We start from the raw sequence: 24,849 nt of genomic DNA on the forward strand, positions 1-24,849 counted from the left end.
TAGAGCCCCCCAGCAGTTTGTGTAGGAACATAATAGTCTGCGTACCGTAGCGTGGACCCCTGCTGGCCCTAGCCACCCATGCATACGATGCGGGCCCATTTGTGAGGTGCTCGTCGAAAAAGTCGACGAGAACGGCGCCATCATAATCCACGCCAGCGCACCGCCTCCGACTCATTGCTCTCCTGCTCTCCCCACCCCAATTGCCTGAGCACTGCCGAGTGTCTTTTGTCCAAAACCCCCGGGGCCCCTCTCTTTAATTCCTGTTGCCTGCGGTTGACCCTCGACGCCGCTCGCAACACTTACCGCACCCAGCACGGGAGCTGCTACACCACACCCCTAGCAGTACACACCAATTCCCGCGCACACGACCACACCCACACACCCACTGTGGCCAGATTGACTTCTGTCTGAGTGAAGAGGTACGCATTGGCTGCTGGCTGCGAGCAATTGGTCCCCAGCTGTGTCTTCAATTGCTTGCACCGCCATCGCTCCTTCCCCGCCCTCCTCGCTCGCCTAGAGTACTCACGCTGCTCAGACGCTCTTTCCTGCTCAAAGTCGCTCTTTCCATAGAGCCATAATCAGTCCCAAGGTATGCGCCTTCTGCTTCCCGCTTCCCGCTTCCCACCCACTGCTTCCTGCCTCCCATCATCTCCCCTCCCAAACTCCCCAAGAATCTGTGCCCCGCCCGCCACCAGCACCCACAAAAACAAACACTTAGCTGACGCCCGCCATTCCACAGGGCACCAAGTAATCCCAATCCCCACAGCCATGTACGGTTCCGGCCAGCAGACGGGCATCTCCACGCCCCGGTCAGCGGCAAACCTGCGCCCGCTCATCCTCTCCCACGGCTCGCTCGAGTACACGCTCCTCATTCCCACTGCTCTGCACTTCAATGCGCAGCAGCTGAGAGATACATTTACCTCTACCCTTCCCGAGCCCACCGACGAGCTTGCCCAAGATGATGAACCATCCTCGGTGCCTGAGCTGGTGGCTCGGTACCTGGGCTTCGTAGCCAAGGAGGTAGAGGAGGGCGAAGACCCTGACTCGTTCGAGGAGGTCCTTAAGCTAGTCCTCACCGAATTCGAGCGTGCTTTCTTGCGCGGAAACGAGGTGCATGCGCTGGCCGCTTCGCTGCCTGGCATCACTGAGAAGAAGCTGGTGACGGTGCGGTCATACTACGCTGCTCGCGCCGCCGTAGAGCGACCCATCAAACACCACGAGTCGGCGCTTTTCCGCGAAGCCTCAGACGAGAACGCCTTCATATACGCTGTTTTGGGTGGACAGGGAAACATCGAGGAGTACTTTGATGAGCTCCGCGAGATCTACAATACCTACCCCTCATTTGTAGAAGATTTCATTGCCGCGGAAGCACAACATCTATTGCAGCTGTCGCGAGACCCGCGCGCTGAGAAGCTCTACTCCAAGGGCCTTGATGTAATGCGATGGCTCAACAACCGAGACTCGCAACCCGACACCGACTACCTGGTGTCTGCACCCGTCAGTTTGCCCTTGATTGGGTTGACACAGCTTGCGCATTATGTCGTGACCTGCAGAGTTCTCGGAAGCCACCCAGGCCATGTGCGAAGCCGTCTGCGCGGTGTTACTGGTCACTCGCAAGGTGTGGTCACAGCAGCCGCCATCGCCGAAGCGAAGAACTGGGAGACCTTCGAACGAGCTGCCAAGAAGGCTATTGAGATTCTCTTCTGGATTGGTACGCGAAGTCAACAAGCCTTCCCAAGGACATCACTCGCGCCTACCGTGCTTCAAGATTCAATTGACAATGGCGAGGGCACACCGACACCTATGTTGTCGATCCGTGATCTCTCAAGAAAGGCGGTCCAGGACCACATTGATGCGACCAACGCTCATTTGCCCGAAGACCGTCACATTGCCATTTCTCTTGTCAACAGTGCGCGCAACTTTGTTGTGACGGGCCCGCCCATCTCCCTGTACGGTCTGAACCTTCGTCTGCGCAAAGACAAGGCTCCTACCGGCTTGGACCAGACCAGGATACCTTTTACAGAGCGCAAAGTACGCTTTGTCAACCGTTTCCTGCCCATCACAGCCCCATTCCACAGCCCGTACCTCGCAGATGCGACCAAGCAGCTCGAGGATGATCTCAAGGCTATCAAGATCTCCACCGCCGACCTTGGCATCCCCATGTACGATACTCACACTGGCCAAGACCTACGCGAGACCGATACGGATGACATTGTGCCAAGACTCGTCCGCATGATCACTGCCGACTCAGTAGAATGGGAAAAGGCCACGGTATTCCCCAAGGCAACCCACATCCTTGACTTCGGCCCTGGTGGCATCTCTGGTCTCGGCGTTTTAACAAACCGGAACAAAGACGGTACTGGTGTCCGCGTCATCCTTGCTGGTGCCATTGATGGCCAGAATGCCGAAGTCGGGTACAAGCCTGAGATCTTTGACCGCGACTTCGACCATGCTGTCAAGTATGCTGTCGACTGGGTCAAGGAACACGGCCCTCGCCTTGTCAAGACTTCTACTGGTCAGACCTATGTCGACACCAAGATGAGTCGCACACTCGGCCTACCTCCAGTCATGGTCGCTGGTATGACACCCTGCACAGTACCATGGGACTTTGTTGCAGCGACAATGAACGCAGGCTACGAAATTGAACTTGCTGGTGGTGGTTACTACAATGAGAAGACCATGACTGCCGCCATCTCCAAGGTTGAGAAGGCCATTCCTGCTGGCAGGGGTATCACAGTCAACTTGATCTACGTCAACCCGCGTGCTATGGGTTGGCAGATTCCCCTCCTGGCAAAACTCAGGGCCGACGGAGTTCCCATTGAGGGTCTTACCATTGGTGCTGGTGTTCCATCTATTGAAGTCGCCAACGAGTACATTGAGACGCTCGGAATAAAGCACATTGCTTTCAAGCCAGGTTCGGTTGAGGCTATCCAACAGACCATAAATATCGCCAAGGCAAACCCCACTTTCCCTGTCCTTCTTCAGTGGACCGGTGGTCGTGGTGGTGGTCACCACTCATTTGAGGACTTCCACCAGCCCATTCTCCAAATGTACAGCCGTCTGCGCAAGTGCGACAACCTCATTCTTGTTGCTGGCTCCGGCTTCGGTGGCGCTGAAGATACCTACCCATATCTCACCGGATCCTGGTCAACCAAGTTCGGCTACCCACCCATGCCTTTTGATGGATGCTTGTTTGGTAGCCGTGTTATGACCGCCAAGGAAGCCCACACGTCCAAGATGGCTAAGCAGGCCATTGTTGATGCTCCGGGTCTTGAGGACAGCGAATGGGAAAAGACCTACAAGGGCCCTGCTGGTGGTGTCATCACTGTTCGCTCCGAAATGGGTGAACCCATTCACAAGCTTGCTACTCGTGGTGTCATCTTCTGGCACGAGATGGACCAGAAGATTTTCAGCCTTGACAAGGCCAAGCGCGTTCCCGAGCTGAAGAAGATGCGCGAGTACATTATTGACAAGTTGAACAAGGACTTCCAAAAGGTCTGGTTCGGCAAGAACAAGAAGGGCATGTCTGTCGATCTCGAGGACATGACCTACGCCGAAGTTGTTCAACGCATGGTGGAATTGATGTACGTCAAGCACCAGTCTCGCTGGATCGATCCAAGCTTGAAGCGCCTGACAGGCGACTTTATCCGCCGTTTGGAGGAACGCTTCAGCAAGACCAGTAACGAGTCTCTGATTCAGAACTATGAAGAGCTCAACGACCCCTTCCCAATGCTCGAGAAGGTCTTCAAGGCTTACCCTGAGGCTGATGACCAGCTCATCAACGCTCAGGATGTGCAGCACTTCTTGCTGCTCTGCCAGCGCCGTGGTCAAAAGCCTGTTCCATTTGTTCCAGTTCTCGACGATACCTTTGAGTTCTTCTTCAAGAAGGATTCTCTTTGGCAATCCGAAGACCTTGATGCTGTTGTGGATCAGGACGTTGGCAGGACATGTATCCTGCAAGGGCCTATGGCTGTCAAATACTCTACAAAGGTTGACGAGCCGATCAAGGAGATTCTTGATGGTGTCCATGAGGGTCATATCAAGTACCTGCTCCGCGACATCTATGGTGACGATGAGTCAAAGGTCCCTGTCATCGAATACTTTGGCAGCAATCTGCTCGCTCCTCCCCAGGGTCTGGAGGTTGATGGCCTCACTATCTCAGAGCTTGAGAACAAGATCGTCTACCGTCTTGCCGCTGCTCCTAACGCCACCATGCCTGAAGTTCATTCATGGCTTCAACTTTTGGCAGGTACCAGCTATTCATGGAGGCATGCCTTCTTCACTACGGATATCTTCGTACAGGGTCAGCGTTTTCAGACCAACCCGACTGCACGGATATTCGCGCCAACTCGCGGTATGATAGTTGAGATTCAGAACCCCAAAGAACCTGCCAAGACTAGCATTATCGTCAAGGAGCTGCACACCGGCGGCAAGCTGATCAAAACAGCTGATGTCAGCCTCACAAATGACAGTGAGATTCTGCTCAACCTCTACGAAGAGCGCACTGCCCTCAAGCAACCAGTGGCCTTGCCTTTCCGCTTCAACTATCGTCCTGATGTGGGTTACGCGCCCATTCACGAAGTCATGGAGGCCCGCAACGACCGGATCAAGGAATTCTACTACAAGATCTGGTTCGGTGATGAAGCCTGCCCATTTGATGCTTCTGTCACTTCGCGCTTCGATGGTGGTCGTGCCACTGTGACAAGTGAGGCCATCAACGATTTTGTTCATGCAGTCGGCAACACAGGCGAGGCTTTCGTTGATCGACCAGGCAAGGAAGTTTTCGCGCCCATGGATTTCGCAATTGTTGTTGGTTGGAAGGCCATCACCAAACCCATCTTCCCCCGTGCAATTGACGGTGACTTGCTCAAGCTAGTGCATCTCTCCAACGGCTTCCGCATGATCTCTGGTGCTGAGCCTCTCAAGAAGGGCGATGTACTTGATACGACTGCTCAAATCAACGCTGTCATCAACCAGGACTCAGGTAAAATGGTCGAAGTTTGCGGTACCATCACTCGTGATGGCAAACCGGTAATGGAAGTCACTAGCCAGTTCCTATACCGTGGCGCGTATGATGACTTCGAAAATACCTTCCAAAGGAAGGTTGAGAAGCCTATCCAGCTGCACCTGGCTACCAGTAAGGATGTCGCCATTTTGCGATCAAAGGAGTGGTTCAATTTTGAAGAGCCCGAGATTGATCTGCTGAACAAGACTTTGCTTTTCAAGCTGGAGACCGTTGTTAGGTACAAGAACAAGACTGTCTTCTCAGACATTGAGACTCAAGGAGAAGTCCTGCTTGAACTCCCTACCAAAGAGATTATCCAGATCGCTTCGGTCGATTACCGATCGGGCACTGCGTTTGGAAACCCTGTTATGGACTACTTGGAGCGTAACGGAGCTGCAGTCGACCAACCAGTGCTCTTTGAAAATGCCATTCCGCTACACGGCAAGACACCTCTGAGCCTCAAGGCTCCTGCCTCCAACGAGAACTATGCTCGTGTCTCTGGCGATTACAACCCCATTCATGTTTCACGTGTCTTTGCCAGTTATGCCAACCTCCCCGGTACTATCACTCATGGCATGTACTCCAGTGCAGCTGTCCGAAGTTTGGTTGAGACATGGGCTGCGGAAAACAACGTTGGCCGTGTCAGGAGCTACCACGCCAACCTCGTTGGTATGGTTCTTCCTGACGACATGCTAGACGTCAAGCTCCAGCACGTTGGTATGGTTTCTGGCCGCAAGATCATCAACATCGAGGTCAGCAACCAGGAAACTGAAGACAAAGTTCTGCTTGGTGAGGCCGAGGTTGAGCAACCAACAACGTCCTATGTCTTCACTGGTCAAGGTTCCCAAGAACAAGGCATGGGTATGGAGCTTTACAACAGCAGTCCTGTTGCTAAGGAGGTTTGGGACCGTGCCGACAAGCACTTCATGGACAACTATGGTAAGTTCAATGCGCTCCGACGCTTTCTGTCGTGTCTAATCTTTAATAGGTTTCGCTATCACAAACATTGTGAAGAACAACCCGAAGGAGCTGACCATCCACTTTGGTGGACCTGTCGGCAAGGCTATCCGCCAGAACTACATGTCTATGACATTCGAAACAGTCGCTGCTGATGGAACTATCAAGTCTGAGAAGATCTTCAAGGAGATTGACGAGAACACCACATCGTACACTTACCGTTCACCAGCTGGTCTACTCTCAGCTACTCAGTTCACACAGCCTGCTCTGACCCTCATGGAGAAGGCGTCCTTTGAGGACATGCGTGCCAAGGGTTTGATCCAAGTTGAAAGCACGTTCGCCGGACATTCGCTCGGTGAATACTCTGCTCTAGCAGCCATGGCTGAGGTCATGCCTATCGAGAGTTTGGTTTCGGTCGTTTTCTACCGTGGTCTTACGATGCAGGTCGCTGTCGAGCGTGACGAGACCGGTCGTTCCAACTACTCTATGTGCGCTGTCAACCCTAGCAGGATTTCCAAGACCTTCAACGAGCAAGCGCTTCAATACGTTGTTGAAAACATCGCTGAAACAACCGGATGGTTGCTGGAGATTGTCAACTACAATATTGCCAACATGCAGTACGTCGCTGCTGGTGATCTTCGCGCTCTTGATTGCCTCACTGGCGTGACAAACTACCTCAAGCAACAGAAGATTGACATTCAAGCACTTATGCAAACTCTCTCGCTTGAAGAGGTCAAGAACCACCTGGTCGAGATCATCAAGGGGTGTGCTGAGCAAACAGAGGCCAAACCTAAGCCTCTCGACCTGCAACGTGGCTTTGCTACCATTCCACTCAAGGGTATCGACGTACCCTTCCACTCGACTTTCTTGCGTTCTGGTGTCAAGCCGTTCCGATCCTTCCTGCTCAAGAAGATCCACAAGACATCGATTGACCCGAGCAAGTTGGTGGGCAAGTACATCCCCAACGTGACTGCGAAGCCGTTTGCGTTGACCAAGGAGTACTTTGAGGATGTGTACAAGCTTACCAACTCTCCCAAGATTGGCAACATTCTGGCCAACTGGGAGAAGTATGAGGAGAGTGGAAAGGAAGAGACCAAGACTGAGGCAGCTGCCTAAGTTTGCTGGTGATTCTTGCGTGTTGTATTGTCTCAAGGGGGGTCAGAGGATCAAGTAGACAATGATAAAAGGAAGGCGTTTTGGGAGGCAAGTGGATGGATGTATATGATGTGGACTTTGGTTTTGATATCCAGGCTTTGGAGAGGCTTATATGCTGTATGAACTTTTACCTGTACAATGAACGTTAAGTAATGCATTCGTTATCATTGATGAGGACAAATTTTCTGTAGTTTTTGCATGTGCGCGATATATTCAGAATTTCGATTTACGTCCAAGTCAGGATGCAAAGGGAACCGCGTGACGCAAACAAGGCCCAAGACCAAGACCAAGCCATGCTCCAAACACCATGTTCGCCATTTTGCTATGCTTTGAGCAGTGGGGTCCCTTTTAATTCAAGCCCCACCCACCACCAGGTGTCAGTCCTATATGCCCTAGAACTTTTCCCTCCAAACTCAACACAGAAGGCTATAAATAAGCATAGCCCTGGAACCAACGAAGAAGATGGGAGAACAAATAAAAAGGGGGGTTTACAAACGACCCAGAATAAAGATACAAAAGAAAAAGAAAAAGGGAAATAGGGAAAAAACATGGAAAGACTACCTAAACATATTCCTCTTTCGGGTCGTTCTACTACTGCCTTCTAGCAAGTGTGCAGAGGAAACTGCATCTGTCATGGTGTTTGATGTAGCAGAAGGTAGTTGAGGCATGGTATGTGCGTGGACGAGGGGTGGGGCCGCCTCTATATGTCGTTGGCCGGTATATGGCGTGTGTTGTGATTGGTAGGGCGGCATATGTTGTTGTTGTTGCCAGTTTTGTTGATACGGGTTGTGGTACCCTTGCTGTTGCTGCTGATGGTCCATGTACGAGTTTGAGGCTACGCGATGGGGGGTTTGCGGCATGTAGTCGCCTTGCGAGTGTTGTGATTGTTGCTGTTGCTGCTGCTGTTGCTGGGAACGCAGGAGGCCAAAGGCCCAGTTTGAGAGGTTGAAGCCACCGAAGATGATGATGGCTGTGAAGATCTGTAGGGAGTGCGAATTAGCGGTCTGAATCAAATTTGGAACCAAAAATCTTGTTCCTGGGACTTCAAGAGGTAAGAGGGATAGAACCAAGCATTCTCAGTCTTTATGTACTGGATATACGCAGGCTTGGTTGTCGGTTTCATCCCATACCTGAAAGCAGAAATACTATCACATACCATGGATTTGTAGCTGAACTCTTCAACGAAACTGTTGAAAATCATGGCAAATGTCTTTGCTGTCACACTCGCACGCGCAACCTTCTTGGGGTCACGGTTCATACAAGTCTCCCACACACCACAGGCCTTCTCCATAGCTGGTACCACCTCCTCGGGCCGGCAGCGATTGCGATTGTACTCAGTTGCACAAGCAGCAATCTCCACCATAACCTCTGAGGCATGCTTGGAAGACTCAATGTCCACGTCGGTCATGACGCCCGCCCACGCGGAATAGACAATGTATATGAATAGGCTGCCAAGAAACATGTTGACTGTGAGTTGTAGATAGTAGGAGAGTACAGAAGGAAGGTTCGGATGGGCTTCGACCCACGACAAGAATCCACCGAGACTCATAGCAAAGGTTTGTTGGACAGGCCCCGCCTCTTTTGGGGCAATGGGCGGGCGGGCTTGATCGTTGTCTGAGTCGTCAGCATCGTCATCGCGAAGGGCGACTCGCTTCTTAGACCGCGATCGCTCGGAGCGGCGCTTGACGATGCGACTCTCTGCCTTTTTGGAGTAGGGCTTCTGGGGCTGGAGCTGGAGCTGGTCCTTGTCTCGTTCTCGCTCCTTGTCGCGATCCTTGGTCGGGCTGGGGGACATGAAGGTCCGCTTGAACCAGCTGTCGCGGCGGCCGCCCTTCCTATCGGTATCGCCATTAGCCAATCGTCCCATCTTGCTGGCCAATTGTGTATCTGGTGTGCCGATGTCGCTGTCTATCATCGGGGTGCCGGGGGTCTCGCCGCCTGAACTAAAGTCGATGTCGTGTGACGGGGTGCGCATCGACCAAGGGCTGGGCTGGATATGTGCGGGTAGCGAAGAGGCTGGTGTAGAGGGCAAGGGCTTGTTCGGGTCGCGGCTGAAGTATGTCATGCGGTTGTCGGGGTCGCGTAAACGAGTTGGCGTCGCAAAGCCGCCTTTGGAGGGGGAGTCGACGACGGAGTGGGGGCCTGCGTGGCCCAACCAGGGCCCTGGGGTTAGCCGTCGTGTTCCATCTCGCATGCCATGTGCGGAAATCAAGCCAACCGGCCGGAGAGTGCTTACGCTTCTTTTGCTGGCTGGCGGCGAGGAATGGCGATTGTGCGTCAATGGGTCCTGTCTGATTTGTCCACTCAAAGTCCATGGGCGTAGTCGAAGGACGGTGGCTTCGCGACATGATGTCTGCCGGCGACTGGGCCGTAGCAAAGGCCAGACAAGAAAAGGTTCGGGGTTGGGTTGTGTCGGAGCAGCGGACGTTTGGCTGTTGTTGATCAACACCTGGGTTCCTGGGTGGCCACCTGCGGACTTCCGGCGCTAGTCTCTGTTAGGACAATGGCGGTTGCGCTGGTGCAGCATGGGGAACATGCCACGAGCACTCTACGTTGGCACCACAAACTGATTGTGGCTATGTCTGCACTGAAATCATGTGACTAGGTATCTCGCTCTGCCAATGTACAAGTCATGTGTCCATTTCATTTCAAATCTACAGTGGCTTTTGCTTCTCAGCCATACCCGTACCCCGCTCTCTATCTCTCTCTCTCTGGAGTAGTAGGTAGGTGTAGTCTATTCCAAACCTCAAATAGCAAACATGATTACCTGAATATCCCACAAACAACCTGGATGTAATCCATCCTAAAGAATATTCATACAAACTACTTTGAGCTGAAAATGTGCTCTGGAAGAAGAAAGAAGAAAAAAATGCCTCCTAATTTTTTCATGTCTCACACCAGCCATGGCCAGTCCCAGGCTTCCTCTATGCTGGAGTGAGACCGACCTTGACGCCATTCAGCGAGCATAGCGTCAGTGTCAGACCCTCTTGCCATGGGCCAGGGTCTCTGCTCTCAATGGCTTTGAATTCTTGTACAAGGCGGACAGTGACGTAGCTAGCTTCAATAAGCGCATACTGCTGGCCGAGACAGATACGTGGGCCACCGTTGAACGGGAGGTACTCCCACCCAGGACGCAGTGTCTCCCAGCGCTCCGGCTTGAACTCGTCAGCATCCGGTCCATAGATATCCTGACGGCGGTGCATTGTGTATGGTGAGTAGCCGACTGTTGTGCCCTTGGGAACGAAGAGTGGTGACCGGCCGTCGGGACCACCGCCTAGAGGCAGCACAGTGTCGCGGGTGGCGTAGCGTGAGTTTCCAGGTACAACGGGGTGGATGCGAAGTGCTATATGATGCGTTTAGTATGGGCACACACTATTACTTGATCAGTCAAAACTTACATTCGTTCAGACACCACTTGACGTATTTGAGATTCTTCAGTTCTGAGTATGTCGGTGTGCGTCCTTCAAGTGTGGCAACCTCCTCCCTAAGCTTTGCGAAGATTTCCGGGTTCTTGGAGATAGCGAAGAACATGTTGCTCAGCAAACTCGCAGTCGTGTCTCGGCCAGCAAGCAGGATGTTGATAAGCTCTTCGCGTATCCTCTTCTTGTCCGTCGTCTGCTTGGCCACTTCCTGGATGAAGTAATACTTGTCGCCGCCAGCCGCCTTTTCAGCATCCAAGTTCTGTCGGAACTGCAGAGCATCGTCGACGAATTTCTCAATGTACGTGTGGCAGATTTCAATGGCCCTCTTGCCTTCAGCATTTCTCCTGAAGCGATCAAGGGGTCCGTAGCGAGCACGGACGGTAACATCTTCTTGCGCAAAGTTGAATGCCTTGCCAAAGATGGCGTCTTCATTGTCGGCGTCTTCCTGGCCAAGCATGCGAAGTGAGTCGGTCGAGTGGTTGAACAAGAATTCGGTTGCGGTGTCAAGCGTCAGGTGGAAGAAGAGGTCTTGCAAGTCCACTGTCGAACCATCCCTGGGAATATGCTTAAGCATGAGGTTGAAGTGGCGTTCGAAAGCATCAATGTCGGCAACCTGATCGCGTGCAAAGTTGGGGCGCAGGAGATGACGGCTGTTGGCCCAGCGGTCGCCATCTGCGTTGAAAATACCATGGCCCAAAAGAGGACCAAAAGCAGGCTGTCGGTGGGCAAAGCTGTAGTCCTTGAATTTCAAACTCAAGACGGCCTTGATGTTTTCAGGCTCGCAGGTCATGATGTAAGGCTGGTTGACGATTCGGCTGTGGTAAGTGTTGCCGAGCCTCTCATAGCGCTTCTTGGTTTCTTGCAAGGTGATGTGGGTTTTGCTATATTTGGCCATGGCCTTCATGACATCGAGTCCCAGAATAGGGTCCTTGTGAAATTGGGCCTTGCATGGCTGACAGCCGTGATCCTTCTTGAAACGGCGGCGTGCGAGGTAGAGTGCGATGCGGGTATACAGAAAGTAGGAGATGGCAGCACCCGCAAGAATGACGATGAGGGGTGATTGCGCCATTGTGTCTGGAAGATTGGGACTTTGGTGAGCGAGCGGATGGGTGTGTGGAGGGGAAGTCAATGGGTCGTGGAGATCAGCTGGCCTTTTAATCAATGGCACAGAGATGCGACTCGATGGTGGGGTAGTAGGAGTTCACTTCAATGTCGGCTTCTCCGATCAAGGTGTTTTTCCAGATGTTGACAGGAATGGACAAGATGGGTTTCCTCTGTGGTAAGAAAAGTGTGGTCGTGCGAGTTTCTCGGCCGAGGCGTAGTGTAGTCGAATCGGTTATCGCTGTGGAATACCAGGCTTCTCCACAGCCAGCAAGGCTCGCAAGGCTCACTCTTTTTGGAACCTGGATGGACGTGCAGCAGGGAGAGAGAGCGCCAAGAGGGGGGCAGAAGTGCTTCTTATAGACTCGGAAGCGGTCAGTCAGCGTTACATTTTGGACGATGGCGGCGACGGCGACGGGACCGTTAGCCATTCTAGCAGTGAGCTCCGAGACAGGAAACATGGGCATAGGCGGACTACGTAGGTGTACGCGGTGTACGCTCGGTGATGCCGATGTGGCTGCAATGCTCCGACGAGCGCTAGGGGCAAAGCTGGCGCCTGATTGGCCACTCCACCACCCGACATAGTGGGAGCGTCGCATTTGGGGCAACCACCGTACCGCTGCTTGTATCCACACACCTTCGGAAAATGCGGCACTTTTTAAGCATCCGCTCCGAAATTCTTGTTTTGTGGAGCATCCGTGTAGGATCGGTGTAGTGTAAACATGCTTGTGTATTTGTCTACTTTGTACTGTGTGTGCGTTCAGATGTATACCCATGTACTACGTCAACTTGACGCCAAACACAAGGCCATAAAAACCAAACATCTCCAGGGTCAACAAATTCAGCATCCAATCAATCCGCATGCGCTGTCGTCATGCATGTCCCAATGTTGATTGATGCCTTGGACCTCCATAAAAAAGTTATGTCGACCGGGGACCCCATCCACGTCGTCAGCTTATGCGGGTCCTGTGTGTAAGTCCTGTACTACACACTCACTCTGGCATCCTTCATCTTCTTCACGTGCTCCCCGCACTTTGGAAAAAATCGTTACATACCGAGGGATCCCGTGCCTCGCCTCAGCCTGACGAGATCCACTTCATGTGATTGATCGTCTCCCTTTCCAGGTACTCGTACACCTGCCCATAGTCTTTGCACACGTGTTTGGCGTCCCATCCGTCACTCCCTCCTAGGTCCTGCCCATGCTCGTCACCTGGAAAGCTCGTCGCCGCTCCCTCGAGCGCTACATCTCCCGCACACATGATTGCCTGTCTAATATACTCAAAACAGTGGTTGATGTGCCATGGCTTCTTGATCGGGTCTGCCGATGCCGGTGAGGCAACCGTAAGCTTCATGGTGTTATACGCTTCAAGTATCGTGTACAGGCAGTGTAACTGATGCGTAACCGACGTAGTGAACACCGTCTGATTGGGGTAATCATGGATTGGATGCGGTAGGTTGGAGTATTCCGACGCATTCTTTACTTCGACATAGCCAAGGCCCTCTTTGACTCGGTCAGCAATGTTCGTATCTGAAAACGAATGGCTTCACCACGTACCTGGAACGATGCTCAGCCAGGCATGCTGCGTCTCCTTGCTCCAAAAATCCGTCGGCTCCTCGGGAGCAAACACAGCATTGGGTTTGAAACTAACAATCTGCTGGCCAAATTTTGGCGCAAACCCAGTAATATCACCGGCAAGCTCGTAGAGATGGCTCTTCTCGTATTTCTGCCACCTCTTCTCGGCTAGGAGTCCTATAATCACCAATAAAAGTGTAGTGTCGACCATCCACCGGTACCTCCTCGCCCATCTCCACACCGTTATCCTTCTCCGCCGAGGCTGAGCGGCATTTTCTGTGTCCCATTCATCACCGACCTCCGTGCTCGAATCGGAGCCATCAACGACATTGTGCAGCGCGTCATATGGCTGATGACGCTTCGAAGTATCATGTGTCGCAAACTTCATGGTGGATGCGCCGTGGCTTGGTTTGTAAGGTGCAATTACTGACATTGTGAATAGCTAGTTTTTTTGTGGACATGTACCATCTTAGTATATAAAAGCGAAGCGGCGCTTGTGCGGCATCATCTTCATCGCTGCAAATGATCAAACGCGTTTTGCGACACTAATCGTTCGATGCTACACATTGAGCCTCGGGCGTCTTGGTGTCCGGTGATACTTTTCTTGGTATTATTATTAGCCGCAATCAAGCATCTTAACAGAAGCATAGTGTGTGCGGCGTGTATGCAAGAGCGCTCCAGTACTTGCAATATCAGCTCGTGAAATAGCGCGAGGGTGGTAAGTAGTGGTCACGTACAGGGATAGCTCAACGCAACGCAACGCACTGCAAGTATCGTGTTCCCGATTGGACAGACCACATATTTTCACAATCTCAGTACATCGCTTAGCATGGAAAGGAAACATAGGTAATGGTCTTGCCATTGTAGTCTGACTAACGGTAGGCGGACAAGGACACTGTCCAAAGTAGGAAATAGGTAGAAGCACAAGAAGCAAATAACACCGTCATCGGCCTTGGCTGATGCTGACGCGCCCATTCGTCCCTGGTTACACGACCTCAAACCCGGCTGATACCAAATCACAAGACCGGATCTATCCTGCGCAGCATCATCATATCGATTTCACTTACTCAACAATTCGCAAGTGTCGCTGATCGGTACCATAGTTTGGTGAGCGGAGAATGGAGGCCGGTTTGCCGTTCTTCAATGCCTGTGCAGCGTGCTCTTTGACTGCGAGCAGCGACTCTTTGGCGCTATCATTGTTCGTGACGAGATCCAAAGCCTCGATTGACGACTCCTTGGGCTGAGAATACGCACTTTCTACCGATGCAGCCTGACTGCGGATGTGCTTCCGCTTCTTAGCTATCTCATAAGAATCTTGTCGCTCAAACGGCTTAGGTGAGACATATCCTGAATGGATAAGGCGGGCATGGGCTATAGTAACAGAGTCGCGATGATCATGGAAGCGCGTATCTGTTTCTTCGAGGCTTGAGAGATGGCGAGCCTTTGTGGAGTGCCTGTTCCATCTCCCCTTGCGCTGAATTTCACGGTTCCGTACTAGTAATGATTGCTCTGAAGGTTGTAACAAATACTGACCAACATACGGGAGTGTTTCGTCCATGACATCTCCTCTTGAAACATCTCCGCCGGAAACAACCCCATTCAGGGGCACACTTGCAGGACGAGACGGATGGCAAGAAGAAGTGGTACTGGTAACCTGGCTGTTCGGAGGCGCTAATAGCGGTAGATCTTCTCTGTCCTCCGCAGCGCAGTCGAAACCCGTGGTTCGGCCATCATCGTCCGGAAAGACTACAATCGTGGGCTTGAAGCTGTCTGATGCGCTATTCCAACTTCCAAACCAACCTGTGAGCTTGGAGTTGACGCGCTCAAGACCCCGCCTGGCAGATGGACTGACCATTTCCAAAGAGTGGCTTGCAGAAGAGCTTCGCCGCCCTCTCCCTCTCACTTTCTGCTCCAGCGGTACATCATCCCATATCACTTCGTAACTACTGTTCTTTGTCTCTATGACTTGCATCGTCGGTGTGGCTGTATCAGGTTCTTCCTCGTTGGTTATGTCGTGTGCGTCCCATGAGGGTGTGATGGCGACAACGTGCACATCTGTTCGTGTGATCGCCGGGTCTGCCACACTGCTCTTTATTATGCGAATTGTGTTCGGGCACAATAAAGAATTACTGGCAGCTCTTCTTCGCTTTCCAGTCGGTCTGGACAGCGTTTTGACGTCGTGCTTTGAAGCCTGGTGCAGGCTCTTTGGCATGATAACTGTGCTCGAGACTTGGGGACAGGGCTTAGAGCCACTCCCTCCAAAATCGACAGTCTTGATGCGACAAAGGGTCTTGGAGTCATGATCTTCTGTGTTCCATCGTGATCCATCAAGCGACGTGAAAGTGTCGCTCTTCGCTCTCTTCTTGATACAAGACTTCAAGGGCAAGTGCCGATCGCGTGACCTTGGGTTCATGTACGCCTTGGCTAGGCTTGAATCCGATTTGGAGCTTACTGCGGTTGATCTAGTTAGGATCGGTCTCATTCTCGTCAATATTCCATCTGTCGCCGGTTCACGGCAAGGCTGGCTCGGCCTCAGAGGATGTTTGGGAACAGGTTCTGTCCGTTCAAAGAGAAGTCTTTGAGGGCTCGTAGACAGCTTTGTAACCTCTTCCGTAACCGTCCGAAGTTCGTTACGTGAGCTGCTAAAAGGCCGCCGTATGGCAATGGGAGATGACTGCAGTGAAGCAGGCGATAGAGATAAGGCTACATGTTCTGGGTGGTACATGTCATCTTTTGATCTGAATGCGTTCATTGCTATTACTTCCGTATTTCGTTCTCTTCGTATACCGCTTGAGATGGTCAGATCGCTGGTAGCCCTCTTCCGTGAACCCCTAGGGATGGTTTCTAGGCTTGGGTTGCTAGCATCTTCCTTCGTATGGCCGTCGTCTTTCTCGATGTCGCCGGTGAGTGGACGGAAGAATCCTGAAGAGGATTCTCCATATTCACTGGAGTTTCTCGATTGTATTTCCGAAGGAGTGGGCTGATCAGGTACAAGGTATGAGATAAGTGTGGTGATTAGGTTATCGCTAGAAGTTCGAAGCATGACTTCTATGAGCGCTGGAACAGCTGCAAAGGCAAGCCCCTATGGCTAAGAATAGAGAGTCGCTTGTCCACTGTTGAAAATACTCGCGCAAATAGAACTTAGGAATTTCCGTGATGTCAATGAGGATTTAGGGAGGGGGTGAAGTCGAAGTGACATGTATGCCTGTTCACATTGCTGCACAACAAGAGACGGCCATGACGAGGGAAAGTGTACGCTGAGAAACGGAAAGAGTGCACCATGGTCTCACCATGTCTATTTCCTCTGGGGTTCAACTGTTCAGTTTACGGAAGCCGCGCCTTGAGCAATATACCAACGTTACGGGTAGTGAGTTAGCGACTTCACACGAAGCTGGCCAGCATTGCAGTACGCGAAGGTAGCTGTAAATAGCAGACATTTTCATTGGCGTAATGCAGATATGGGCAGTAACAATGTGTGGTATGTATGTAAGTACCGTACGTGTGCGTACACAGATGTATCCGCGTGCGCCACCACCCAATGGGGGAGGCCGTGTTCCTCGGCAAACTCTCCGTCAGCCATTCACAGCCCCTCTGCGGACAACGTGTGCTTCCATCCCCCACGTCTGCACGTCACTTTCAACGCAGCCACAAGGGGCTTCCCTTGCTAGGGTGCATGCCTGAATGTTCCTCAATTGCATTCCAGCAAAAGCATTCGTCCCCGCATCCCGCAATCTTAACGCTATGCGCCCGCCCCCATGGCTAACCTGAGCCGCTATGTAGCCATTCCGGCAGGAGAACTATTGCCTCGCAATCCACGGCCAAACAAACAGCGCACGTGTGGTGAGGATGGGGAATATGTAGCTAGGGTGTGATCCTTTACCCGACTGGCCGTTCATGTTCATCCCGCGCTCCATCTCATCTTGCAGCTATTAATATAGCCATATGATAGCCCCTCGAGCTCCCCTGTTCAGGCACGCGACAGTAGGCTAGCCATCGAAATGCTTTTCACCACTTCCCTCAGTCTCCTGGCCTTCCCAGTAGGCCGGGCTATCGCCGGCTCAGTCATTCCTCACGACCAAAGTTCCACAAGCCAAACTGCTTCCAACATCACTACGTGCAATGGCAAGCTTTACACGTATGAAAAGCTCGCAGGCTTTGGATCAATAAAGAGTGATGCTCGAGACAAATTTGGCGACACAATCGGTGGCATTGGAAGCGCCATAGCTTTCGAGAAGAAGTCATGGAAATACAAGAATGGGATCTATGAGGGCGTGGTTTGGGGCTTGCCTGATCGTGGCTGGAATACCCAAGGAACACAGAACACTCAGACTCGGCTCCACAAGTTCAGCGTCAAGTTTACACCAGTCGAAGCTACAGTGGCAAAGCCAGCAAGCTCAAACCTACAGATCTCCTATTTGGACACTCTGCTTCTTGCTGGTCCTGACGGTACACCACTGACTGGTCTCGACCCTACCGATACCATCACATATCCAGGATTCCCTGCTCTTCCCTTGGCAAAATGTAAGTTGTGAACACGAGTTCTTGGGAGTGTTTACTGACGAACGCAGATACCGGTAACGGCTTTGGTCAAGCTGGTCCTGGCGGTGCCCGCATCTCTCTCGATACCGAAGGTTTAGTACTTGGGGACGACGGAACATTCTGGATCAGTGATGAGTATGCTGCCTATCTATATCAATTCGACATTCAAGGCAAGATGATCAAGGCGGTTCGTCCTCCAGCTGCTCTTGTTCCCCAGCGCAACGGCACCGACAGCTTCAGCGCTGACTCCCCACCTATCTACGACCCTGACCTCCAGATTGTACCTGGGGACCCTACAAGCGGTCGAGGCAACAATCAAGGTTTGGAGGCACTCACTGCCAGCCCAGACGGCAAGTATCTGTACACGATGCTCCAAAGTGCTACCATTCAAGACGGTGGCAGCGCTGCAAAGAAGCGTCGCAACACACGTCTCCTCAAGTACCGCATCAAGGACAAAAAGACAACTTTGGAAGCTGAATACATCGTTCAGCTACCACTCGTCTCTACAGGACGTGTTGCTAGTCAGTCAGAAATGCACTACATTTCGGAAACACAATTCCTTGTTCTCGCACGCGACTCGAACGCTGGCCAAGGTGCTGAGAGTACAGAATCTCTCTATCGAAATGCCGATGTGATTGATATATCAAATGCTACCAACGTTTTGGGGACAGCTGCCGATGCACTCGGTGGACAAGTTGCCAGCAAGGATGGTGAGCTGAAGAGCAATATTGTACCTGTTACTTACTGCCCATGGCTTTCCTACAACAACAATGACGAGCTGAGGAAGTTTGGTCTGCACAACGGTGGCGAGCAAGATTCAAAGTTGCTCAACGAAAAGTGGGAGAGCTTCGCCTTGTTACCAGTCGACAAGAAAGACGAGATTGGCAGGAGTGATAGGACGAGCGAGGATGAAGGAAAGCAGTACTACCTCGTGTCTTTTGGAGATAACGACTTTATCACACAGAATGGTAAGTCTGGCTGCTGGGATTTGGTGACATTCAACTAACACTGTACAGGTTATATCAATTTTGGGCAGAATCAGTACGCGGATGCAAGTGGGTATAGCATTGACACTCAGGCTCTTGTTTTTAAAGTCAAGCTGCCCAAGGGGGCAAATCCATTGTAGACGTGTGGTGGTATTAGGCACAGGGTTTGTGAGGAAGAAGTATGTAATATGTAGTATGCATGTAGTATGTATGTAAATATGTACTATACACATAGGAGGCTAGCGGAGGGCCAGCGCACAGACGGAATGTGATTGGCCCTGAAGCTGGACCCTGGACCTTATGTTGATGTGGCATCTCAACCAAGTTGTAGTTTCAAACTCCAATTCCTCCCACCAAGTTGAAAACATGGGGAGAAAGCACGTGTCGTCCCTTGCCCTGATACTTCCCCTCCTCGCCAGCACTGTAGATGCGGCATCAGACCCCGCCCGGCCGCGGGGTGTGGGTCCGGAGTGTATGTTGCACCTAAGGAAGCTCATAGACAGCTGCAATGGACGGAGCTCTGCATGCTGACGGCCAATGTCTAGTTGCAAAGTACTACAAGGACACCGAGACATTTACTTGTATCTCGAATCCTGCCATAAAGCTCCCCATTGCCCGTCTGAACGACGACTACTGCGACTGCCCCGATGGCTCTGATGAACCTGGCACCGCGGCCTGCTCCTATCTCTCACCCCTCTCCCCACCTCAGCCGCTGAGCGTCGAGGGCAAAGATGTCAACACGACGCCTGCCCTTCCAGGCTTCTACTGCAAGAATAAGGGCCACCAGCCCAGCTACATTCCTTTTACGAGCGTCAACGACGGTGCCTGCGATTATGAGTTTTGCTGCGACGGGAGCGATGAGTACGAACACGTCGGTGGCATCAAGTGCGAAGACCGCTGTGCGGCCATTGGCAAGGAATGGAGGAAGGCGGACGAGGCGAGACAGATGAGCCTCGCTGCTGCCAAACAGCGGCGGAAGGAGCTGGTGGCCGAGGCGGGACGCCTGCGCAAGGAGGTCGAGGACCGCATCCAGACTCTCAAGGCTCAAATTGAAGGTGCAACGCTAAAGGTTGATGGGCTGACGAAGAGTCTGGCTGAGATTGAGAGAGCAGAGCGTGGCAAGGTGGTCAAGGGCGCTGGCAAGGCCGGCAAGGTCACTGTACTGGCGGGTCTGGCAAAGCAGCGCATCCAGGAGCTTACTGATAACATCAACCGCCTACGCAATGAGAGGGACTCTGCACGAGCAAGGGTTGCCGATCTTGAGGGTATGCTGACCCGCTTCAAGGAGGAGTACAATCCCAACTTCAACGATGAGGGTGTGAAGCGTGCAGTCCAGGCGTGGGAGAACTATGCTGCACAAGATCGCCCAGGACCCAACGATGCTCTAGACCGAGACCTAGATGACATTCTCAAGCCAGACTCTGAGAATGCTATCAATTGGGACGACTTTGAGAAAGTAGACGAGTCTGACATGGAGCTCCGTGAGTACTATTCAAACCATAATACTCAAGTTCATAGGCTAACAAGTATCCAGTTTACCAATTCGAAGAATATCTACCCGAATCCATCCGTAGCTGGGTCGACAGCAAGCTCCGCGACCTGCGCATCATGCTCATCGAGAATGGAATCCTTGCCGACCCCACATCTGCCGATGCTCCTGAATCCAAAGCGGTCAGCGATGCAAAGTCGCAGCTTGAATCAGCAAAGAGGGAGCTTGAGAATGACAAGTCTGAATTAACCAGACACGAAGAAGATCTTACCAAGGATTATGGCCCAGACGCCATCTTCCGCGCATTGAAAGACGTCTGTATATCTACCGACTCTGGTGAATACACATACGAACACTGCTTCCTCTCCAGGACGACGCAGAAACCCAAGAAAGGCGGTGGCCACACAGGCATGGGCAATTTTGTTCGTATCGAGTCCATGACTGTTGATGAGGAGCTACCTGCGGATGGCAAAGGGTTGGGCAGTGGCGAGCGCATCGCTCTCAAGTACGAAAATGGCCAGCATTGCTGGAACGGCCCCAACAGGAGCACACTTGTCATCTTGGCTTGCGCGGAGAAGGATGAGATCTGGAAGATTGTTGAAGAGGAGAAATGTGTGTACAGGATGGAAGTGGGTACGCCGGCGGTGTGTGGTGTTGAGGTCAAGAAGGTTGTTCCAGAACACAACGAGTTGTGAGAGGAGGAAGTGAAACTAGGATGATGGCGTATTCTGGGTGTATTGCGGTTGACTCGCGTTGCTCGGATGGTAGAAGATTAGATATCAAGACATGACTACAATGTTAAAAGCAATTTTTACTCAATTTGTGGTCTCTGCAGCTCTGCAGTCTGTGAGTGTGATTGCTTTACATTTAAGGGTTGATGCACTCTGACTTATTGAGAGATTTTGTGGAGTCTTTCGAACCTGTGAGCATTGTACTCTTCCAAATGAATATCGGTCTCTCGGTCGATTGACGACAACCAGAATTCCCAGACCAAGCGGGCTAGCCTATGAAAACGGGCTACCTTTCTTTCGAAATGCCAGCACTACTAAAACAGTAGTTTCCGAGTGTCAAAACTTTGCGGATGCCTCAGGAAGAATAATCAGGAAAGACGTTATATAGGGATTGATAACACCTTGTACATTGCGATTGTACTGTACGCGCCTAACTTCTCCGTTGCTCATTTACTAGAGATTGGAAACAACATTGCCTACCACAATTACTACGATATGGCTTCAACCACCTCTGATAATAAATAGATCATTGAGGAGTATCTACATCACCTTGATGGCCGATTAAATCCACAAATTTAAAGATTTCTGGAATCCGAACGGTAACTGGTGGATCAGTAGTGACTCTTTAGTAAATCTATTCACTGGCGACCGCGTAGCCTATGAACGAATCGAACAACTCTCTCGTGTAGTAGACAGCTTGATCAGTGGGGGTTTCGGCACAAAGATTTTAGTTAGTAAAAGGGATCGTGTGGTAATTGATGGCTACTTCAAGGGCGATGGGCCAGGGACGCGGAAGTATCGAAATGACATGGCTTTGTTTTTTTTTAGACTAGAGGAAGGGAAGATTTTTGAGAAGCGGGAGTACTGTGATTATGATAAGACAAAGGAATCGGGGGCATTAAGCTGAATGGTAACACGGTCATTGTCTAGTCAATTACTTAAGAAAATGAGATAGAAAAGGATGCGTTAGATCATCTTTATGAGAACCTGGAGTATGTAACCAGAGCTACATGACCGGATCGCTAGGAGCCATTTTATGCAACCTGTAAAACCGGAAAACCTAAACAACTAGATATAGCCCATCGAAGCGTATTATCAACAACATGAAATTAGCACCGATATATAAGAGCCGGCGTAGCATGCTCCACTGCACCAGGTGTTATCGATAAGCATTTTTGTCCCTCCATTCCGCAACCCCCCACCAACTTTTTTTCCGCAGTCACTACACAGTGAGTAGTACATTCTAGGACGCCACGCGTGTTAAACTATTTGCCCTATTATTTTCTTGCACCCAGTCGCTTCGATTTATTTATTATCAACTCTAAGAGAAAAGAAAGAAAAAAAAGAACAAACAAACCGCGCATCATGTCGAAAGCGAAGGATCTCTCTACACTCGTTGAAGTCACCAAGAACACCCAAACGCTTCTTACACACTACCAATCGTCGCTTACCCCCAGCAAAACCAACACCGTCACTGCCATCGCATCCGCATCCGCGCCCGATCCGTCGACAGAAATACCGAATCCGCTCGAACTACTTCGCACCAGCAGCACGCTGCTCAAATCGCACACGACGACCCTCTCACTGCTGCTCATCAACCCGCCTCTGACGGCGTCTGCCCTAGTCACCAAGATTGGCAATGTGAGTGAAGGGCCGCTGACCGGGGTCGTGGCCGCGGCGAGTTATGTGCCTGGAGTGGGACAACGGGGCGACGTGGGCGAAATCATGCGTGCGGAGATGCGGGCGCAGGTCAAAGGCTTACTGGCGAGTTGGAGTGAGGTATTGAGTATTGTGCTTAGCATTGCGCAGAAGCAAGGGACGAAGCAAGGAGGAAGCGTGACGGAAGCCGAGAAACAACAAGTGCTTTCTGCCACAGGCATGGTGTGGGATGCGTGTGATGGAGTGGAGAAACTGTGCAAAGACGGCGTGGTGGGGCTCGTGGTCAAGAAGGCACAGGAGTTGCGGGCTGTGCTGCTCGACGCAATCGAGGAGTTAAAGGAGTGGGGGGAAGATGTTGCGGACGACGATGATGATAACGACGACGATGAGGCAGAGCACAGCGACCAAGATGATGTTTTCGCAACGGAAAATAAACTAGGCAAAGACGACAAGGAGCTCAAGGCTCTCCTGGATAAGAGCCTCAAGAAGCTCAAGATGATGGGCATATTATACCAGGCGCTTGTCAAGAGGAGACTAAAGACATATCCTGCATCGTCCATTCTCGAGCCCAGCAATACACCTGCGACGAACAACACCAAGAGGAAAGCATTAACAGAAAAAGGGGAAGTACAAGAAGAGCAAAGTGGAGAAGAACAAGCGACAAAAAGTCCCAGCCTCAAACTCAGCGAACTCATGGGCGTGCTGAAAAGTATTCCAGAAACAGTCGATGATATCGCTGCTGCTTTTTACGATCTCGACGCCGACGAGGCGCAGGAGATGCTGGATCGGTGCTGTGCAGAAGCCAAGACGGCAGTTGAGCTTGTGCGCACGAGTTGGAGTGGGCAGGACGATGAGTTTACGGCTTGGTCTGAGAAATGGGTTGCTGCTCTTGATGATGCTGCTGCTACTGCTGCATGAAAGCGGAGTTCCCTGTATATTAGACAAACAGGGCGTTTTCATGGCCATCACTACATAACGTCGAAGCACTTCATATCCCCACAAGCAATTGAATAGAAACCACATAAGAATCATTAAAGAGTCAAATCATAAAAATTAAGTGGTTGTCAGAAATTTCCTGTCTGAAAATATATTTGCTTTCGTATCAAGGGGGTTGAACAAGACTCCGTCCTCTCCATCTCCTGAATGGGCTAACCATGAAAGCGCAAAAAGAAGTGAAAGGTATATCCATCGATGTTTTGCGTGCCCAAAATACCGTCGAACCATGAAAGATATCCCCCCTTTTTGGCAAGATAAAAAGACACACAAGAGGGTTTACACACACACACACACACAACACCAAACGTGAGGGATAAACAGGTGCTTACAAGGCGAAAGCAGCAGCGGCGAGACCAAGGGCAACAGAGCCAATGGCAGCGTAGTTGCCAGAAGCAGCGCCGGTAGACTGGGCAGGGGAGCCCGAGGAGGTACCAGAGGCAGTGGGCTTGGAGGCAGAGGGGGTAGGGCTGGCAGGGCTGCCAGCAGGAGCACCGGACTGCTGCTGGGTGCCAGAAGGAGAGGCGGCAGGGCTGCCGGTGGCAGCGGGAGCGGCAGTGGGGATGTCGGTGAGAGTGATACCGGCGGAGGCGCAGAGCCCAGCGACGGCAGGGATGATCTCTGTAGTATGTTGTTAGTAACGTGGGGATTGACATTTTTTTTGTTGGAAGGAACGGTTTGATAAGGTGGTGGATAGGGAGAAACACTTACTCAGAGCCTCGGTTTCGTTGCACTTGGTGGGAACACAGGCCATGAGGGCCTCCTGGAGGGGTTGACGGCCAGTGGTGCACTGGCACTTGATGTCGGTGGTACCGCACTTAGAGGCGGGGAGAGAAGAGACGAAGCAAGGAATCTAGGGGATGAATTGTCAGTGACATGTGTCATGATAGGATTATAGCGTGCACTAGCTCGACGCGATTCCAATGGTGCCGCGAGAGGTGGAGCTGGAACAAGACAGGGAGGACAAAGCAGAGGAGGTACATACAGCGCACTGAGGAACATTCTCGAGGTTCTGGGCGCTGGCGAAAGCGAAGGTGGCCGCAACGGCAAGAACGGTAGATTGGAAACGCATGTTTGCTGTGTTTGGTGGGTGGTTGTTGATGTGGTGGTGGTGGTGGTGGTGGTGTTGTTATTAAAGATTGACTGTAATGTAGGAGATGGGTATTTTGCGCAAAACGTAGGATGGAATCGAAAGCCACTGAAGGAATCAAGGAAGGGCAGAGAGGGTCCTTTATCAAG

General features: G+C 51.7%; 9 protein-coding genes across 9 annotated transcripts; 4 read left to right on the top strand and 5 right to left on the bottom strand.

Moving 5' to 3' along the window:
• Positions 1-768: 768 nt before the first annotated feature.
• COCVIDRAFT_23402 (hypothetical protein) lies at positions 769-7,078 on the top strand (the record flags this gene model as incomplete). The annotated part of the gene is made up of 2 exons (XM_014704966.1): positions 769-5,944; positions 5,994-7,078. 2 exons carry the CDS (start codon positions 769-771, stop codon positions 7,076-7,078), a joined length of 6,261 nt encoding a protein of 2,086 aa, XP_014560452.1.
• A 596-nt stretch (positions 7,079-7,674) lies between these two features.
• COCVIDRAFT_89047 (hypothetical protein) lies at positions 7,675-9,465 on the bottom strand (the record flags this gene model as incomplete). The annotated part of the gene is made up of 3 exons (XM_014705048.1): positions 7,675-8,097; positions 8,274-9,280; positions 9,336-9,465. The coding sequence occupies 3 exons, from the start codon at positions 9,463-9,465 to the stop codon at positions 7,675-7,677; spliced, it is 1,560 nt and encodes a 519-aa protein (XP_014560534.1).
• Positions 9,466-10,041: 576 nt separating this feature from the next.
• On the bottom strand, positions 10,042-11,608 carry COCVIDRAFT_89176 (hypothetical protein; the record flags this gene model as incomplete). The annotated part of the gene is made up of 2 exons (XM_014705049.1): positions 10,042-10,460; positions 10,516-11,608. The coding sequence occupies 2 exons, from the start codon at positions 11,606-11,608 to the stop codon at positions 10,042-10,044; spliced, it is 1,512 nt and encodes a 503-aa protein (XP_014560535.1).
• A 1,108-nt stretch (positions 11,609-12,716) lies between these two features.
• On the bottom strand, positions 12,717-13,601 carry COCVIDRAFT_89086 (hypothetical protein; the record flags this gene model as incomplete). The annotated part of the gene is made up of 2 exons (XM_014705050.1): positions 12,717-13,141; positions 13,196-13,601. 2 exons carry the CDS (start codon positions 13,599-13,601, stop codon positions 12,717-12,719), a joined length of 831 nt encoding a protein of 276 aa, XP_014560536.1.
• Positions 13,602-14,276: 675 nt separating this feature from the next.
• COCVIDRAFT_34496 (hypothetical protein) lies at positions 14,277-16,452 on the bottom strand (the record flags this gene model as incomplete). Its single annotated transcript, XM_014705051.1, has 2 exons — positions 14,277-16,002; positions 16,427-16,452. 2 exons carry the CDS (start codon positions 16,450-16,452, stop codon positions 14,277-14,279), a joined length of 1,752 nt encoding a protein of 583 aa, XP_014560537.1.
• Positions 16,453-17,211: 759 nt separating this feature from the next.
• Positions 17,212-18,878, top strand: COCVIDRAFT_23407 (hypothetical protein; the record flags this gene model as incomplete). Its single annotated transcript, XM_014704967.1, has 3 exons — positions 17,212-17,734; positions 17,782-18,720; positions 18,769-18,878. 3 exons carry the CDS (start codon positions 17,212-17,214, stop codon positions 18,876-18,878), a joined length of 1,572 nt encoding a protein of 523 aa, XP_014560453.1.
• A 226-nt stretch (positions 18,879-19,104) lies between these two features.
• Positions 19,105-20,922, top strand: COCVIDRAFT_89168 (hypothetical protein; the record flags this gene model as incomplete). Its single annotated transcript, XM_014705052.1, has 3 exons — positions 19,105-19,210; positions 19,284-20,219; positions 20,273-20,922. The coding sequence occupies 3 exons, from the start codon at positions 19,105-19,107 to the stop codon at positions 20,920-20,922; spliced, it is 1,692 nt and encodes a 563-aa protein (XP_014560538.1).
• A 1,401-nt stretch (positions 20,923-22,323) lies between these two features.
• On the top strand, positions 22,324-23,517 carry COCVIDRAFT_45973 (hypothetical protein; the record flags this gene model as incomplete). The annotated part of the gene is made up of 2 exons (XM_014705053.1): positions 22,324-23,171; positions 23,220-23,517. Coding segments are annotated over 2 exons (1,146 nt in total), but the record flags the coding sequence as incomplete, so codon positions are not given.
• A 421-nt stretch (positions 23,518-23,938) lies between these two features.
• Positions 23,939-24,682, bottom strand: COCVIDRAFT_23410 (hypothetical protein; the record flags this gene model as incomplete). Its single annotated transcript, XM_014704968.1, has 3 exons — positions 23,939-24,231; positions 24,322-24,463; positions 24,596-24,682. The coding sequence occupies 3 exons, from the start codon at positions 24,680-24,682 to the stop codon at positions 23,939-23,941; spliced, it is 522 nt and encodes a 173-aa protein (XP_014560454.1).
• Between the last annotated feature and the right edge of the window lie 167 nt (positions 24,683-24,849).

Source organism: Bipolaris victoriae (genome assembly GCF_000527765.1).
Source record: "Bipolaris victoriae FI3 unplaced genomic scaffold scaffold_11, whole genome shotgun sequence".
Taxonomy (NCBI): Eukaryota; Fungi; Ascomycota; class Dothideomycetes; order Pleosporales; family Pleosporaceae; genus Bipolaris; species Bipolaris victoriae.